Source organism: Phyllostomus hastatus, unplaced genomic scaffold (assembly GCF_019186645.2).
Source record: "Phyllostomus hastatus isolate PE091 unplaced genomic scaffold, TTU_PhHast_1.1 phas_contig_495, whole genome shotgun sequence".
In the NCBI taxonomy this organism is placed as follows: Eukaryota; Metazoa; Chordata; class Mammalia; order Chiroptera; family Phyllostomidae; genus Phyllostomus; species Phyllostomus hastatus.
The window spans coordinates 4,095,363-4,109,293 of NW_025333895.1; the positions used below are offsets into that span (position 1 = coordinate 4,095,363).

General features: G+C 60.9%; 1 protein-coding gene across 2 annotated transcripts in view; it reads right to left on the reverse strand.

Annotated features, from left to right (window-relative positions):
* SH2D3C (SH2 domain containing 3C) overlaps positions 1–8,936 on the reverse strand; it is a 29,453-nt gene extending 20,517 nt beyond the window's left edge. The window contains exons 1-2 of one of the 2 annotated variants that reach the window (XM_045846462.1): positions 8,749–8,936; positions 5,767–6,244 (exon numbers count right to left, since the gene is read on the reverse strand). In XM_045846462.1, coding sequence (XP_045702418.1) covers positions 5,767–6,244; positions 8,749–8,785 — 515 coding nt within the window. In that variant the 5' untranslated portion in view covers positions 8,786–8,936. Of the gene's footprint in view, positions 1–3,772; positions 3,876–5,766; positions 6,245–8,748 lie in introns of those variants that run through there. The other variant, XM_045846463.1, reaches the window with a different exon arrangement.
* Between the last annotated feature and the right edge of the window lie 4,995 nt (positions 8,937–13,931).

Here is a 13,931-nt window from a genome sequence, read left to right on the forward strand (position 1 = left end):
AGCTCTGTGCTGCCTCGTCCTGAAAGGCCCGGGGCGGAGAGACGTCTGTGGCAGAAAGCCCCGCGTCTCCGGGGCACCCTGCCGTGGGGCCTGTGGGACTTCCTGCCAGGAAGGCTCTTGGCGTTGGTCCCCAGCCTGTGTCGCCGCCACCTCTAAGATGCGCGGCCACTGTCCCGGAGACACCCCCGCTCCCTCCCCACCCTTCTGCGCCCTCAGGCTTCTGGACAGGAGCTGAGAAAGGGTGTGAGCCCCTGGCGGGGGGAGGGCAGGTCGGGGCCACCCTCCCCAGGGCACAGTGGGGGACTCCGGGTTCCCGGAGCCGCTCACTGAGTCTCCTCCGAGGCTGCAGGAGAGGAGCAAAGGGGAGGGCTCGTGTTGGGCGAGGGCTGGACGCCTGGGACCTGGAGGCCCCGTGCCAAGGGGAAGGGAACGAAAGCTGTGACTGGACCCAGGACGCAGCTGCACAGACGGGTGGGGGCCGGGGTCAGCTCTGCTCTGCGCCCTGCCGCAGGCAGTCACCCCAGAAAACAGAGACCGCTCCTGGGTGGAGGGGAGAGAAGCTGGGGAGGGGTGGCACAGAAAAAGAATGTTTCATCCAGGGCAGGAGCCCAGAGCCGGTGTCAGGAAGAGGAAACGGAGGAAGGACGGACGCTGGAGAGGGCCCGCGGCTGGGCTGGGAGGGAGGGGCCGCGTGGCCCTGCGCAAGCCCCCCTCGTTGGGCCTCAGTTTCCTCTTCTCTAACGTGGGCGTGGGGGTGTCACGACAGGCAGCTCCTGTGTACTGCCAGTCCTAGCACCAGCAGTCCACCTGCCACAGCTCAGCCAGTCCTCACCATAACCCCATCAAGCCAATGCTGTTATTGTCTCCATTTTACAGATGGGGAAACTGAGGCTCGGCGAGGAAAAGGGAACTTGAGGATGTACATACAGTCTGTGGGTCTTTGAGCTGCTGATGCGTCCATTAGGCCCTATCTTCCCCAGCCCTCGCCCCACCAGACCCAGCATTCTGCGAGCAGGGCCCCTGCGGGCGTGGGGGGGACGTGGCTCCAGCTGGGGGCAGGGCGGCCCATCTTCCCTGAGCCGGCACAGTTCCCACAGCCTGAGGCGTCCGGGGGTCTCGAGGACTGTGAGAAAGTCTCCACAGGAAATGAGAGCCAGGAGCAGCTGGGCCCCTTCGGAAGACAAGGACCAGCCGCCCGGAGCCTGCGGAGACTGAACGGGCTGGGCCCACCGCGGCCCCCTCCCCCAGTGGGTAATCACTACCAGATGCCCAGCGGCTGACGTCACTCTGCGGGGCCAAGAGGGTCGTGAGACTCTGGGGAGCGCTGGGAATTCTTGGACCAGGATCAACATTCCAGAAGGAAAAGGCTGGGGAGGGGTTGGTCTGTTCTCAACGCCTGGCATCGGAGTGGAGGCAAGGGCAACACGGGGTGCCCCCGGCTCCCCCAGGGGGTGCCACCTTCTTCAAGTCTCAGCGTCCTTCTGGAACAACGCCCTGGGCGTGGGGAGGGAGGGGCCTGGGTCTCCGGGTCGGGGAGACGCTGAACAGTGAGTAGAACTGCATTCGAATCCTCCCCCAAGAGAGGTCCTCGTAAAACCCAAGTGGAAGTGGGCCCTTCCTCTGCTCAAGGCCAGCCCCGGCTGCTTGGAGCCGCCGCCAGGCCCTCGCTGGGCCTTCCGGGCCTTGTGTTGCTGCTGAGCCCATTCCCTCCCTGGCCCGTCTCCCGCCGCTCCTCTCCCCCAGCGCCCCCGTCCTGTTCTAGTCCAGCCACTCGGTCCCTGCTGCTCCTCCCACAGGCCAAGGACGTCCCCACCCGGGGACCTTCGTGTGCGCTGTCCCCTTGGCCCGGTGCACTTGGCCCGAGGTAGCGAGAAGGATGGCTACCTCATCTTCTCTGTTCAGACATCACTTTCTCGGAGATGTTTTCCTGGCTAACCTTCCTAAGGTTGCCACCACCAGCCACTCCCCCCAAGACCAGTTCTCCCACTTGACTTAAGCCCTCCGTGGCACTCTTCTCTCCTGACCGTGTAACTTGTTATTGCCTTAATCGTCTGTCTTCCGCACCCTGGAACCAGGGCTCCAGGAGGACAGGGCTGTGTCTGCTGTGCTCACTGCCCGGGACCTAGAATAGTGTCTGAGGAACAGGGACACCACAGCCAATGTTAAAGTGATTAAAATTCCAACTCTACTAACTGTGTGATCTCATGCAAGTTGTTAGCTTTAAAAAAAATGTCATTGTCTTCATTGGTAAACTGGGCTCCTGCTACCTTTCTCCAGAGAGTTATGGGAGGGTTATGGGAAGTCCCTGGAAATCATGGTAGAAACAGCTTCGAGCTTTTTACTTGCAGGAGGTGAAATGCAGCCTCATGGTTAAGAGTCTGGGCTTGGACGTTGGTCAGGTCTGGGATCAAATCTGGGCTCTGACAGTCTCTCTGTGACCCAAGGAAAGTCCCTTCCCCTCGCTGACCCTCGGGCTCCTCACTGGTAAAAGGCAGCAAACAGAGGCTCCCCACACCCAGGGCCCACGTGGTAGACAGCACCCACTGGGAGCTCCATTTAGGGTCTGGCCAGTTACAAGTCCCACCTCTGACGGGACCCTGGCCTGACGATTCCCGTGTGGGTGGGGGTTGTTGGGAGCCTCTCTCCCCTCTCTGGGTCTCCGCTTCCTCCTCTGTAATGTGAACTGAGAGGGAAGGGGGGCGTCAGGGGTCTCTGGACGGGCTATTTCCCTGCAGAAGGCCGAGGGCGCTGGGGCGTGGGGGCGGGCTAGGCTGGCACTCTCTTTCTGGGAGCCGAAGGCCCTTCATGGCTGGCGTTGTTGGCCCCTCCTCCCCCCTCATCCCCATGATCTCAGCAAGGAACTGGGCACCAGGAAACCCCTGCAGCCTCACCTCTTCCCCTTCCTTCCTTCTGCTCCAGGTGCACCCTGCCTCGCAGGGGGTAGGGGAGGGACAGCCAGCGTAGGCTGCTCCCGGAGCAGCCCCTGGAACCACCCCCTTGCAGTTCTCGATGCCTTCTTCCCCAAGCTCGATGGACCCTCAGAGACCACCCCAGGCCCACCTGGGCTGCTGGGGCGGTTGAGGCCTAGAGTAGGGCAGGGCGAGCCGGAGATCACACAGGTGAAGCAGCTCTCCTGACTCTGGGGTGCAGGGCTGGGCTTTGGGGGCTCCTGGGGGGTGTCCAACAATCCCTGACCTCCTGCTTGGCTGAAAAGCAGCGTGGGACACCAGGAGGGGACTGAGTCTAACCTGCTAACCCAGCCCTCCCAAGACCCCTGGTTACTCCAGATGCTTAGAGGATGGCGGGAGTGTCTCTGTTCCCACAGCTTTAGGCCACGCTTGATGCCAAAGGCACTGCCAGGACCCCCAGGGCTCCTGTCCACAGCGGAGGAAGGCTGGGCCCCAAACTAGGCATTCTCAAGGTTTCTCAGAGGCCCTGGCCCTGCTGGAGCGAACTGGACTGTGCAGCCAGAAGGGCATGGCATGGGCCGGGGAGGTGGAGTTAAATCCTGGGTCTGATCTTTGCTGCTGTTCAAACTGGGCAAGTAAACCTCTCTTTCCTCGCCTGTAAAATGGGAATGATAACTGCCTCTCTCCTGGGACTGTTGTGAGGAATAAACGCCCAACTTGGGGGACAGAACGGGACAGCGTTACACCAAAAGTCACTGATGCTAAACCAGCACCGGTTTGTCAGTTGCCCCAGGGACACGGATTTCCCCCTCAGACCACTAGGGTTCCCGCCGGCCCTCCCCGAGCCCAGCTCGGTCACTCACCCTCTGGGTCCCAGTGCGGGGCATCTTCGGCCCACTGCAGTCATGCTTCTCCGCGATCGCCGCCTACAGCCTACGGAGCTCCTCAGCCCAAGGGCTCCCGCCTTTCTCAGGCCACAGAGCTGCAGAGCCCAGAGCAGGACTCGGGGGGTGGAGCCTGGTGTGTAAGCCACGCCCCTGGAACGCCCCTCTGCCCGCCCTCCCACCGCTCCACAGGATGCGAAGGACACGCCCCAGCCTGGACACGCCCCTCCGCCTCCCGTGTCGCTCCGCCTTCTCCCCCATCTGTCAAAGTCCTGGGGTGGGAAAGCCACGCCCCTGACACGCCCCTCCGCCGCACTCCTCTCCGCCCCGCCCACAATTTCTCCTACAGTCCCCGGCGCAGCCCGGGGAGACCACGCCCCTCCACTCCTCCCGTCCGGCCCCCTCAAACTCGCGGTGTACCTCTCAGACTTCGGGTTGCCTCGGAACGCCCCTCCCCTACATGCAATCCTTGCTCCACCAAGACCGAATGAGCCCGAATTTAGGAGGGAATGGCAGGGCATGCCGGAAGGTGGGGCAGCCAGGGATGGTGGAAAGCATTAGTTTGATTAATCATAAATGTAAGCGTTCCCATTTACTGAGCGTTCGCGGTGTGCCTGGCGCTGTGCTAAGATTTTACAAGTATATTATCCTTAAATTCTCACAACTCTACAAAGTCGGTGCCATCGCTATGGCCACTGAGCGGATGAGGAAACTGAGGTTCAGAGAAGGGAACAGACTTGTCCAAGAGCACGCAGTCAGTAAGAGGCAGCGTCTGGGCTGGATTCACTCTGCAGCCTTGCAACAGCCCTGCACCCCACTGCAGCGGCGGGGGTTCTAGGTTCAGCCACCTCCGTGCACAGAAGCCGTGCTTTTGTGTCTCCAAGCCGAGCCACTCAAGAAAGGTCCCAGAACCAGCCCTCGAGTTACTTTTGCTCAGCTGAGTTTTTTTTTCTCTTTATTTCAATAAGCACATCTGATTGGTGTGATTTACACAAAGGCTCTCGGGTTGAAAAGGTTCCCTTGGTTGGGGCCGAGGGGTCTCCCAAGGGCATGAAGGCCATGGCTGCAGGGTACAGGGGTGTCCAGCCTGCGGCCCACGGGCCACATGCAGCTCAGGATGGCTGTGAACGCGGCCCAACACAAAATTGTAAATTTACTTAAACGTATGAGATTTTTTTTTGGCGATTATGTGTCACGATGTATTTAATGTGTGTCCCGGGATAACCCTTCTTCTTCCAGGGTGGGCCAGAGATGCCAGAAGGTTGGACACCCCTGGCAGACGGTGGGGGATACGACGGGCTGGACGAGCGTGCAGCCACGGGGGGGCAAGCGGTTCCCTGCTCAGGACCCAACTCTGCAACTTCAGCTGAGCCGCAGTTTCCGCATCCGTGAAAGTGGGCTAACCAGAGGTTCCTTTACCGTTCTCAGTGACTGACGTATTTGTTTTTACACCCCGTAAAACGGGTGCTTACTACATGGGAGCTATGGCCATGTCGGAACTAGCTGTATTTCTGCGTGAACTCATCCACCCAGTGGAGCGACCCAGGGTTTTCTGGAGCAGGGGAAGCAGTGCTGTCCTGCAGAACTGAGGGTGGCGATGTGGGTGTGGGGGCCTCCGGGCAGGGATCCGGGGACTGGGTCCGGAGCCCAGCCGGCAGCTGAGCTCATGCTGGAGGTTGCCCAGGGCTTTGGAGTCAGGTGGGTCTCACTTCGAATCCTAACTCGTCATCTACCGGATGACTGGGGCAAATGACTTTCCCTCTTGGGTGTCTCCTCCCCAGTTTGTTTATTTTTTCCTTGAGAAGTGAAGGGCTAAGCACAGTGCCTGGTTTATGGTAAGCACTCGGGTAAGGTGTGAGCATTTGGTTACCCAGATGTGCGTGCTGGGGGCGCCTCTCCAGGCTCTATGGGCAGGAGACCGGAAACCCCACTCCTGTGGGTCCCGCCCTCACCTTCCCCTGGTGGACACCTACCTTTCTGGGGGCACAGTCTCGGGGACTCTCTCCTCTTCCGTGTCTCCCCTGGGGTCCTCAGGTGTTTTTGTGGGGCTCGCCTCCACAGCTGAAGGGTTGAGTTTCGTCGCTGGGGTGTCCTCCAGGAGGGCCTCGGTCCCCGCCACCCCCTCCTTGGCCGCCTCCTCGTGTGGGGGGTCAGGCAAACTTCGGGGCACCGGGTGGGGTTCGGGGCCCACCTCTTGGGCCTCCTGGGCAGCCTGTCGGTCCCGAGACTTCTTGATGCTGGGGCGAGGCATGGTGCCCATGTGGCTGTACATGTCGCTGGAACGGGCGTACGCCGGGGGGCTCTTGGGGACTGTAACCATGTCATCCTGCGTGGCCTCAAAGATTTCAGGCTTTAGATGAGCGCGGATAGGGTTGGGAGCCGAGGACCGTCTCAGAGTGAAGGACCGAGGGAGGTTGGAGAGGCTCCCAAAGCCCTTGAACTTGAAGAACTCTGGCAGGGGGGAGAGGAGGGAAAGGACTTAATAACAGCGCCAGCAGCGATAATAATTAAAACAGATACACGCTGTTCAACTCATTGAGAGAGTTCAAGGAGGGCCGGCCTCACTGCCTCTAACCATTATGCGTTAACTGGGCAGCTTCGAAGCCCCACAGCCCTGGGCTCGAATCCCTGCTCTTCCGCATCCTCGCTGGGCAGCCCTCGCCAAGTCCCTGGGGCCCTCTGAGCCCCATGCTCCACATGGGTAAAATAAAGATGATAGCACCCACCTCCCACGGGCGGCGGGAGGACCGAAGACAAGCATGTACATGATATGCTAAACATGGTGCCCAACACGCAGAACATCCTCAAAAACTAATGCAGACGCCCCGGCGGTGAAAGACCAGTACCGTATGATCTCACCTGTGAGTGGAATCTAGTCAACAAAACAAACAAGCAAGCAAAATATATCCAGAGACGCTGAAATGAAGAACAAACTGACAGTAGCCAGAGGGGAGGAGGGAGGGGGCAACGGGGGAAAGAAGGGGAAGCGTCATCGAAGAACAGGTATAAAGGACCCACGGGCAAAGCCAAAGGTGGGTAGCACTGAGGGGAGGGGGGGGAGCTGGGGGAAAGTAGTGGCCTGGAAAATGGACACAACTACACTCGAACAACAATAAAAAAAGTTTGTTTAATTATAAAAAAAAGAAGATGCCCTGGCTGCCGTGGCTCAGCTGGTTGGGGCCGTCGTCCGGTAACCAAAGGGTTGCAGGTTCAATTCCCGGCCAGGGCACACGCCTAAGGTGCAGGTTTGATCCCTGGTCCAGGTGCGTACAGGAGGCAACCAATCAGCGTCTCTCTCTCCCATCACTGTTTCTCTCCCTTTCTCTTTCCCTTCCTCTCTCTCTAGAAGCAATAAAAAGATGTCCTCAGATGAGGAACAAAGACGCTGACGGCCACGACACTGTCTCTGTGTTTGTCAAACCTGAGGCGCGCACCACCTCGCCGGCTTCTCAGCACGACTCGGCGGCAGGAGTTCAGTCTCTCCTTTTCCGGATGAGGAAACTGAGGTTCAGAGATGTGAAATGAGCCCCTGAGGCCACAGAGCCGGCAGGTGAAGCTGCGAGTGTGTGTGTGTGTGTGTGTGTGTGCGCGCGCGCGTGCGTGCACGGGTGTGTGGGGGCAGGGAGGGGGTGTGCAAACACCTGGGGCAGCAGATGAAATGAGAAAAGGGTTGTCAAGAGCCAGAGGGTCCCAGTCCTTGCGGTTCTCTCCTTCCTGTCAGCTGAGCGCCGGTCCTAGCTCAGGCAGCAGGGCGAGGCGATACCATCTCCCCATTTCTGCGGGGGTGCATGTGAGCTCCCTCCTTCCTGTCCCCCCCTTGCAGCCACCACCACCTGACTTCCTTTCGCCTCAAGAGCAGCATTTTCCACTTCCTCAGCATCCTCGGCCTCCTCAGGCCCTCACAACCACGTTGGAATATAGGTAAGGTGCCCCCACTTGACAACAGAGGAAACGGAGGCCCAGAGAGGGGAAGGGACCTGCCCAGGGTCACACAGCCAAGCTGAGCCTGGACCAAGGCCCGGGGCTCCAGACTGCTGGGTCCGGGCTCTGGGGCGTTCCTCCCAGCCCTGCCCACCCCTCACTTGGTCTCAGCCCCTGCCTCCTGACACACGTCAGAAAATGCTCTGCTCTCAGAGAGCTGTGCCGTGCGGCAGAGACCGTGCCAACAGCCAGAGGAGGGCCTCCGTTCTCAGCACCGCTTGTTTTGTCTCCTGGGCACCGGGGCCTGGAGGACACAGCAGTGGGCCAAGGAGGGAAACTGAGGCCCAGAATCCAGGGGCCTGAGACTGAGCCGAGCCCTGGTCTACGGCCCCATGTGACCTCAGCCAGGTCTCTGGGCCTCGATCCTTTCACTGGTGGAAGGCAGTCGTAACCTTTGACCCCCCCGTCCCCCCCCCCACAGTGCTGTCAGATCAAACAAACCAGGGGCCCGGGAAGCAGAGAGGAGGGGACTGACTTGGGGGAACAGCAATGGGTGGGTGTGGCCCTTTACGGAGTTGCTCTGGGTCCCAGCGTCGCTGCTGGCGGGGACATGGCACAGCACCTGATGGTACGCACGCACACATGCACACACACACACGCACACACACACACATCCCAGTGACTCCCCGAGACCCCAGGAGAAGCAGGCCCGGGGCAGACCATGTGGCGGGCTACCCTGGCTCCGGGAGGTCTGCGAGAGCTGGACACGGGGACGTGCTGATGAGCAGAGAGGCTGGGGGGAGACGGAGACGACAGAAGCACGGAGACCCCGAGCAGCCGGAGACAGAGAGGGGCGCGGGGCCGGAGTGATGGAGGGATGCTGACGCCGAGACCCAGAGCAGAGCGCTCCGGGGAGAGGCAGAGGTGGACGGAAAGAGAAACAAAAACAAGACGGAGGCAGAGAGAAGCAGATGCGGAGAGCGGGGCTGAGACAGACGGATGGACAGACGGGGGACGGAGGGCAGCGCACTCACTGAACTTTTTGCTGGGCTTCCTGGGCCCCTCCGTCATCTCGGCGAGTGGAGCAGAGCCGCTGGCCTGCGGGCAAGTGGCCGCTCCAGGCTCTGGACATGGACGTTGAGGTGCCGCCCTCACCTCCCCTTCCCCTTTCTCACACCCTCTCCCTCACTTCCTCTGTGTATTTTTAAACCACTGCAACTCTCACAACCTCACCCTCCCACCCTCCCCACAGGGGGCGGGGGCTGGGACCTCCCCCAGACCAGACCCCTGTGGGCCTCCTCCTCCTCCTCCTCCTCTGCAGCAGCAGCAGCAAGCAGGGAGCTGGGGGCCGAGCACAAGCCCGTGGGACTGGAAGGTCTGGGAAACAAACCACAGGCTCTGGGAACAGAGCCCACTGGGCTGGGGGCCACTGGGGACCTGCCATCCGCTGTCGGGGGGTCTGGCCCTGGGGCCGAGAGGATGCAGGGAGTCAGGCCAGTGCAGAGGGCAGTTTATAGTAAGCCCGCCCGCCCATGGACGGGCAGCCGTGGGTAGGAGAGAGCTGTGGTTAGGCCTGTGGGCTCTGGGGCCACCCAGGCCCACGTCTGAGTCCTGGCTGGCTGGCCACTTTGTCGCTGTGTGATCCTGGACTAAGGCGCTCACCCCCCTGAGCCTCCTTCTGCTCCGTGAGCAGGGCCGTGAGTGACACCCACCTCACAGAGGGCAATGCTTGGTGCAAAGCCTGGCGCAAAGCCAGCGTCCTCCAAGGCACGCTCGCTCCTTTTCCGGCCACCAGGGACAAAGCGGCAGTTTGGTCCACCACACCGATGGTACAGACGTAGGGAAACTGAGTCACGGGCAGCAGGATTGCGCCCGGTCATAGAGTGCATTAGTGGCACAGGCTGGGTTGCAACTCGACCTTTCAGCCCTGGCTGGTGTGGCTCAGCGGGATGAGCGCCGGCCTGCAAACTGAAATGTCACCGGTTCGATTCCTGGTCTCGGCCCATGCCTGGGTTGTGGGCCAGGTCCCCAGTGGGGGGTGCATGAGAAGCAACCTATCACGGTTGCGTTAGCACAACAATGTTTCTCTTCCTCTCCCCTTCCTCTCTCTCTAAATAAAATCTTAAAAAGTAAACAAACTTGCCCTTTCAAGTCCCTGAGCCAACAGCCTGGTGCCTTCCCACCCTACAACCTGTGCGTGGGTGGGTGTGCACACACTCACGCAGGACGGAGATGGGGAAGTGAAACCTCCCCTCCGCAGGCGGTCCTGGACACCTGAGGAGGCCGCCGCAGCTGCCCAGGCTGGGGGTGGGGCCACGAGGCCACGGGCCTCCAGTCCCACCTCTGTACGCCACGGACAAGTTATTGCAGCGTCTGAACCCTCAGTCGCCCAGTCTCTGGAATGGGCGCCCCCGCGAGGTGAGCGGTCAGCCCACAGAGGCTCCAGCATGGTCTGACGTGATTATCCCGGCCTCTGGGGCGGGCAACTCGGGCCCTGGGGTGGCAGAGGCCAAGGCCAAGTGGGGCCCTGAGTAAAATAGTGACAGCTAGTATCTTCTGATCACTTAGCAGTGTTCCAGCCACAGGGCTCAGCCCTCCTGCCCTAAGTGATAAACACCGTTCCTCTTGGTTCTAGAGGGGTGGAAAAGTCACGTTGCCCGGAGTTGGAACCTGCTTGTCCAGCTGTGGTCCTAACTTCCACGCCCGTGGAAACCCCTGCAAACCCCTGGCCGCTGCACGAGGGGCCTGGGGAGGGGAGGAGTCTGGCTGGTGGGCTGAGTGGGAACTCGGGGCCTTAAGAGGGAAAGGAGGACAGCCCACGGGACCAAGGCACCGGGGTCCTGCTCACAGCCAGACTGGATGGGAACGGTGTTCCAAGGTCAAGTGAAAGGCTGGGGTTTCTGGGCCATGGACTCGGGAGGAAATGGTGTTCCCATCTTTGCTCCCTCTACTGAGCACGAACCAGGAGTCGGGCATGGCGCCAGAAGCCTCCACAGGCTGACCCAAATCCCGGGACGGTCCCATTTCACGGATGAGGAAAGTGAGGCTAAAGGAGACCAAAGACGTCCTGGCCGGGTGGCTCAGCTGGCGGGAGCGCCGTCCCACACACAAAAAGTTTTACGGGGGTTCGATCCCTGGCCGGGGCACTTGGGGGCAGCCAATCGATGTTTCTCACATCAGTGTTTTTCTCTTTCTAAAATCAATAAACGTATCCTCAGGTGATGATTAAGAAAAAAGGGAAGACCAGACAGAAAGGCAGGTGCCTTGGCTCCCAGGCCGGTGTCCCTCCCATTTCTGGGTTGTTGGAAGCGGGGAGGGGCCCCTGGCTGGCAGTAGCAGGGCCTCCTCGTGGGTCCCTGGCCTCTCCCCCAGGAGGCGTCCCAGCACCTGGAGCTGACTGCTGAGGCCGTGGCGTCAGCCAGGGCTGGCTTCCTGGCCAGATCCACTTTTTTTTTTTTAAATTTAATGTTTACTTTAGATTTTAGAGGGGGAAAGGAAGGAGAAGGAGAGGAAGAAATGCATTGATGTGAGAGAGAAACATCGATTCTCTGCCTTCCGTACGCACCCTGACCGGGGACTGAACCTGCAACCCAGCCGTGCGCCCTGCCAGGGAGTCAAAATGGCGACCTTTCCGTTTGCGGAATGACACCCAACCAACCAAGCCACACTGGCTGGGGCCAGGCCCACACTTGACCTACTGCGTGACTCTTCAGGAGAGACTTGACTGCTCTGGGTCTCAGCTTCCTTAGCTGTGAAATAGGTCACAGGAGCCCTCACTTCCTGGGGCTGCCCCGCACACGGAGGGTGAGAGCAGCAAGTGTTGGCCCGGGCCAGCCTGCTGTGGCTTCTGCAAAAACCCTGGCAGTTGGTGCTGAGGGGCGGGTGTGGCTCAGGCCAGGAAACCCCAGCCTCGGGCAGGCGTGAGCCTGCAGTCCCGGCCGCCCGGCCGCTGCCGCGTGGTGTGCTGGAGCTGCCCTGTCAGAGCTGGGGGCTCTGTCGTTGGCCCTGGCGCCAGGGCAGTTGCAACATCCCCAGGAGGATGAATGGGGCTCAGTGTGGCAGCTCTGCCGAGCTCAGAGCCCCCTTTGTGCTGCCTCGAGTGGCCGTTTGGAGCGCGGCTGGGGACCTGCCGGCGGGTGGCTGTCCCACAGGCCGTCCTCGGTCCGTGCTGGAGGCCGGCCACGCGCTGCTCCGCAGCCCTGGACGCAACACACTTTCCTTCCCTCGGGCCGGACCCGCACCTGGGATGCGGCCTCCGTCGGGTCCCTCCGGTCTAGATCCAGCCATAGTGCCCCCGGGGACCCAGCTCTGAGTTCTGTCCCCTCTCGCCTTGCCCTCTTCCCCAGTCTGTGACTCAGCTGCCTGGAGTTTGGACTCGTAGTGTTAGGGACTGGAGACCTTCAACTTCCTAGCCAAAGGCATGTGACTCGGGCACACCCGAGTTCAGACCCCTTCTGCATGACCCTGGGCGAGTCCCATCACCCACCCCTTTGACCATCATTTCCCCCGCCACTAAAATGGGACAGTTGTGACATCCCTCCCACGGTCCCGTGGCAGTGAAAGGAAACATGCGTGGGATGGCATCATGCGTGTCACATCCACTGGAGCCCGCTCGCGTGTTCCAAACAGGCCTCGGGCTCCCCGGGAGCACCCGGCCTGATGCGGCCACGTCGGCTCCATCCTGCCGACTGCACGCCTCAGGAGACTGCTGGCCCTGGCCCTCCCCAGGAGTCTGGTACTACTGGGGGCCACGGCGGGTGAGGGTCAGTGACCCCGGCCTTCGAGAGAGGAGGCCTGGCTTTGGATCTCAGCCTCACAGCCTCCTGGCTGGGTGGCCTTGGGCAGGCCGCTTCACCTCTCTGAGCCTCGGTGTCTTCTCCTATAACTCGGCCCCAATCATAGCCACCTCCTAAGAGGGGTTCTGTCAAGTTCTGGGGGAGGGGGAGGGGGAGGCGACGCATATTATCAACACAGGGCCGGGGCCAGACTGGGCACCCAGCGGGTGGGGGCGGGGGGCAGAACGCCCACTGGGGAACAGGGCTGTGGGCATCACACCGCCGTTCTCTGTGCTGGCCCCGGTCTTCCCGGACATGCCGGCCGCCAAGAGCAGCCCAAGCCCCATGAACCTGTCTTCCCCTCCCCTCTACACACCTCCACCCTGTCCCTGCTCAGGGGAAGAACACAGAGGATCCAGGCCAAGGTCAAACTCCTGGCCGGGAGCTCTCTTTCCTGCTCTGTGCCTCGGTTGCCCTAAGTGCGAGATGGCGGCAGGATCAGAGGCGCTCTTGGAGCCTGGTCAGCCGGCCAGCGCGCGTTTACTGAGTCCTGGACACACGCCCAGCCTGGCGGGGCTTAGCCGATCCACGGAAGCAGGAGGCATTTCCCTTCCACCAGCAAACCAGAAGCCAAAGTCAGAGAGAAGTCGTTTCTGGCTAGAACCTCGTTTCTTCTTCCAGCTGGGTGATCGGGAGTCCCAGGCCCGTGCAGCCTTCTGAAGGGCTTCTGACCTCTCCTGCCTGCCTCCTGCCCCCCGGAAGGCTGGGGCACAGGGCCCCAGAAGGAAGTGACTGGCAATGTTGGGGTTCAGGCCAGTGGCGCTGGGGTAGAGGTGATGACAAGGCCGGAACTTCGGCTGGGGCTTCTGCCCACAGGATGTGACTTAGGGAGAGTTCGTGGAAATGGGCAGAGGCCCCAGCCTGAGAGTCTGACGGTGGGAGCCGCCCTAACCCACGGCAGACCCTCAATGCTGCCATCCCCTCCCGCGCCTCCCACGGCACTCATCCGGCAGTGCCGCGCCAAAACCTTGCCCTAGCTCCACCCCAGCCCAGACGGGCAGGATCCTGACGTGGGTAAGTGCTTGGAGACGCCAGACTGACCTGGTTCAAACACCAGTGCGGCCACTGGCCAGCTGTCTGACCTGGCCAGGCGATGTCATTTCTGAGTGTCAGTGTCCTTGTGTGTGCAGTGCAGGTGGTAACAGTGCCCACCTCCTCTGGCTGGGAATTGAGATCATTCCTATAAAGCGCTCAGGGTACGGCTTGGACAATTTCTGTTCCCTCAATAAATTCTAATTGCTGCAATTATTATTTCCTCCCTCCTTGCCCTTGCCGCCCCCAGGTTAGCTACTGGTCTCCCGGCTTCTCAGAGTGTACCCATGAAGCCAGCCCCAGGTCACTCCCTGATATGTCCCTACCTGAAACCCTTGGTGGCTCCGTAC